The sequence below is a fragment of the Opisthocomus hoazin genome, chromosome 16 (genome assembly GCF_030867145.1).
Source record: "Opisthocomus hoazin isolate bOpiHoa1 chromosome 16, bOpiHoa1.hap1, whole genome shotgun sequence".
Lineage (NCBI taxonomy): Eukaryota > Metazoa > Chordata > Aves > Opisthocomiformes > Opisthocomidae > Opisthocomus > Opisthocomus hoazin.
In genome coordinates this window covers 18,986,101-18,990,172 of record NC_134429.1, presented here as the reverse complement: position 1 = coordinate 18,990,172, position 4,072 = coordinate 18,986,101, and the positions used below count along the sequence as shown (strand labels likewise).

General features: G+C 60.9%; 1 protein-coding gene across 1 annotated transcript in view; it reads left to right on the top strand.

The window, feature by feature from the left end:
- Positions 1–3,449: 3,449 nt before the first annotated feature.
- The window catches only part of ACAP3 (ArfGAP with coiled-coil, ankyrin repeat and PH domains 3), a 93,890-nt gene continuing 93,267 nt past the window's right edge, over positions 3,450–4,072 (top strand). The window contains exon 1 of the mRNA XM_075437188.1: positions 3,450–3,598. Within this exon, the coding sequence (XP_075293303.1) occupies positions 3,552–3,598 (47 nt within the window). The 5' untranslated portion in view covers positions 3,450–3,551. The remainder of the gene's footprint in view (positions 3,599–4,072) is intronic.

Here is a 4,072-nt window from a genome sequence, read left to right as displayed (position 1 = left end):
CCCGCCTTCCCGCCCGCGGCCCGCCCAGCGCCGCCCGCTTCCGCCGCCGCCTCAGCAGGCCCGGCCCATGGCGGCGGCGCTGAGGGGAGCGCCGGGGCCCGGCGAAGGGAAGGCCCGGGGGCCGCGCGCCTCCCCGCTGCCCGCCCTCAGGCGCCTCGGCCCGGGCGCGGAGGTCGCGTTGTGCCGGGGGGAAGGCGAGCGGCCGAGGGGAACAGCCCCTTCTCGAGGCCTGCGCTGTGTCCCCGGCCTCACTGCGGGCGGCCCTCGGGGGCGAGCGGCTTTGTTTGCGAGAAACCACCCGAGCTGGGCTGACTGGTTTGGTTTTTTTTAATTGCCAATTTCTGAGGGGAATTGATAACTTGGGCTGTTCCTGGCGCAGGTCAGGGGCTCCCGTTGCCCGCTCGGTCAGATAACCACAGCCAGAAGTCAGTGCCGGAGCAGGAGTGTGGTTCCCACAGGAAAATAATATGGTTTGTGGGGCAAGGAGCTCGCAGGTGTAATAGGCTAGAAGATGATTCGTGTGGAGTGCAACTGTGGAAACCAGCGTAATGTGAAATAACAAAACTACATAAGGCATGGAACAACAGCCAGGATATCTGCGGGTTTGAGATTGGGCTAGTATGGACGTCCAGTGCGGTGTGAGGCTGGGCTAACTATATCGCTTATGCAAGATGAGCGGGCAGCGGCGGGGAGGCTGCGGCAGCGCGCCAAAAAAGGACATTTAGAGGACACCGAGGAAGAAGAGACTCTTCATCCCGAAGACCACCAGAGGAACTATAAAGACCACCGACATCCTAAGAGGCATGCGTCAATAAATGATGCCACGTAAGCACAGAGAATCGAAAGAAGGAGGAGACTTCACGCAAACAGCTCGGAGAGAATATAAAGAGCGCCGGTGCCATTAGAAGGTCTGCGTGTTGGTGGAGCAGTGACTCCCCACGCACCCAGCGCTGTTTGCTTGCTTTTTATTGCCTTAGATATTAATAAAGAAAAAGATAATGCAAATGGCATATTGTCATTTATAACACAGGGTTCGGCCCTGAGCGTGGCGAGTGCCCTCCGCGGTCTCCCGTGGGCGGGTTACAGGTTGCTCGTGAGTTTGGGATCGTGGACCCGAAGGCACTGATGTTGCCAGCCTTCGGCGAACCGACCCTGCGCAAAACTGGGTCCCGACTGCGCCGGCAGCTGCAGCCAAGTCACTGCAAAAACCGTCCCGGGCGCTGCCGGTGAGCCTGCGGTCGTCTGCGTCAGCCTGGCTGCGGGAAGAGGTGCGCAGGCTGCTGAGGGTAAACGACAGCTACAGGGACAAAAAAAGGCTGAGATAATGGTAATAAAGGCTGCAGATATTCTTTGTGACTATGTTCTGCATTTTAAATGATCACCTTTCTAAAACACCTCAGTATCTATGCACAATAGAGAGCCTAAAACCAGTATAAACAGTCGCCCCACTCGTTAGCCAAACGGGGAGAGCGACAGAAAAATCCCTGGCCCCCTCATGCGAATCGGAGATCTGTTTTGAATGGAAAAATCCAGCCGGCTTTCAGCTCACACAGTGGCATCCAGGCTCGGTTATAATGAAAGTGATGAATCTCGGCTTTACGGAGGGTGGTAATTGCTAATCCCTGAGCCTGTGCACACACGCGCGGGCAGAAGCATCCCCACGCTTTCATCTGCGCTGGAAGAGCCGCAGAAAATACAAATTGTATTGAGGTGACCTTTGTGAAACCACACAAACCAGAGGCCACAAGAGGTCCCCTTACCCCTTCTGGACCGAGGTGATCGACGTGGCTCGATCCTTTTCCAGCGCTCCTCAGGACCCTCCAGCATCCGACAACTGCGTAAAGAAGTTGGACTTTTGCTCACAGAAAGCTCACTCTTGACTGTGGCTGACAGATCGGGCAGGCCTGGGAGCTCAGACGGGAACGGGAGCCTGGCCTAGGGGTGCATCTTAGCTGTCGTTTGTCGAAATGGCGCTGAACATCGTATTTCCTCTCATTTCGTCACAGTTCTGTCCACAGCTGAGGTAGGGCCTCGCCGTTTTGTCATGGATCCAGATGCCCCCGGCCTGGGCGTTCGTCTGACTCTTGCTTTCAGTTTAGGTCCGTATTACGCAGGGCGCGTTTTCTTAAAACACGGAGATTTACACTTCAGGCCCTTCTCCCAGCCTGAAGTTCAGCTAAAACTTGCCGCGAATGACATGGTTTATACTCTTCTTCTCTCTGTGATGCTCGGTGGGTGGAGGATCGGAACTAAGCCCATTGTAATTAGCCTCCTTTATCCACGCCACATCGCGTTGCTGGGTCCTGCAGCAAACGTGATCTGCTCAGCTGGACCCGTGCGCCCCGATGCCTGCCTTCCTCGAGCGGTTACGCTGGCTCCGCAGGGGTTGCTGCAGATTCACCGCGTGGCTGACGGCAGCCACAAATCCACCGCGGACAGAAAATTAAAAACTGGAGTAAGGAGTCACAGGATTGACGCCGATCCTTTTGATGCTGCCAGTGTAGAACTGCACCGTGTGCCCTGGGCAGTTTGATTTTTTCCTACAGTGCCCACAACCTGGTGAAAGAAGTCCTACAACCCAGTGGATATCCTACAACCCAGTGGAAGTCCTACAACCTGGTGGACGTCCTACAATCTGGTGGATGTCCTACACCCTGGTGGAAGTCCTACAACTTGGTGGACATCCTACAACCTGGTGGACATCCTACAACCTGGTGGAAGTCCCACAACCCGATGGATGTCCTACAACCTGGTGGACATCCTACAACCTGGTGGAAGTCCCACAACCCGGTGGAAGTTCTACAACCTGGTGGAAGTCCCACGTGCAAATGGCCGGTGGCTGCACCTCCAGCGCCAAAGGTCCCTTCCGACCCAAAGCGCTCTGTGATTCCGCTCTACGATTTTAATCGCTCAGCCACACAATTAGCGTGAGTGGGTGCACGAGGCAGTGGCCAACATCCCACCCAGCTCGGCCCTGAAAATGCCCGCTCTGCGCAGCCCCGTGGGCGCACCCCTGCCCCATCCTCTAAGCCGGGGGGAGCGAGCAGGGGAAGGCAATCGGGTTTGGGACCCGCGGGCCCTCGGGGCAGTGGGCGGCCCTGAGGTGGGCCCGGGCTAGGCCTGAGGTGGGCCCGGGTTAGGCCTGAGGTGGGCCCGGGCCAGGCCTGAGGTGGGCCCGGGTTAAGCCTGAGGTGGGCCCGGGCTAGGCCTGAGGTGGGCCCGGGTTAGGCCTGAGGTGGGCCCGGGCTAGGCCTGAGGTGGGCCCGGGCTAGGCTTCAGGTGGGCCCGGGCCAGCCCGGCGCTTGGCGGTGGGGGGGATGGCGGGGCTGGGCTGGGCTCCACGGCCGGGGCGGGGAGGGGGGGGCCGGCGGGGCTGGGCCGGGCTCGGCGGGCGCTCTCATCCCTCAGCCCCGCCGCGGCGGCGGGCGCGGGGGGGCGGTCGCTCGCTCGCTCGCTTCCTCGCTCGCCGCCTCTCCCGCCCGCGCGTCCCCGGCTCCGGCGGCGGGCGATGCGCTTCCTGCGCTGAGCGCGGCGCGGGCTGAGCCGGCAGCATGACGGTGGAGTTCGAGGAGTGCATCAAGGACTCGCCCCGGTTCCGGTAAGCGGCTCGGCCGTCCCCGGTCAGCAGCGGGACGGGCGGGGAGCCGCCGCGCTCCGCTTCCCTCATGGCTTTGGGGGGGGGGGGGGGGGGGCCGGGGATGGCCGGGGGGGGGTAGCGGGAGGCTGCACCCTGCCCTCCTCGCCTGCTCCTCTCCTGGGTGTGGGAGCACCCAGCAGACAGCGCCGAGTCCCAGTCGTGACAGGGCAAACTGGGATCGCCCCGCGGGCGGACAGAGCCGATTTAAAGCGCCCGAAGCGCCGGTGCGGAGGAGTACGGGCATTTTCCGTGGGATCGCGCTCCCGTCTCTCGGAGGGTGGGGGTTTTTTTTTTTAGCCGTCTTGAAGGAATCCGGGCTGTGACAACAAAGACTCCGTCTGGGCCGGGCTGCGCTGGAATCGGGCCGTTTCGGAGGTGCCCAGGGCCTCCCCGTTCTGGGTACGGATGCTCCGTCCTGCCGGGAGCATCCTGGCG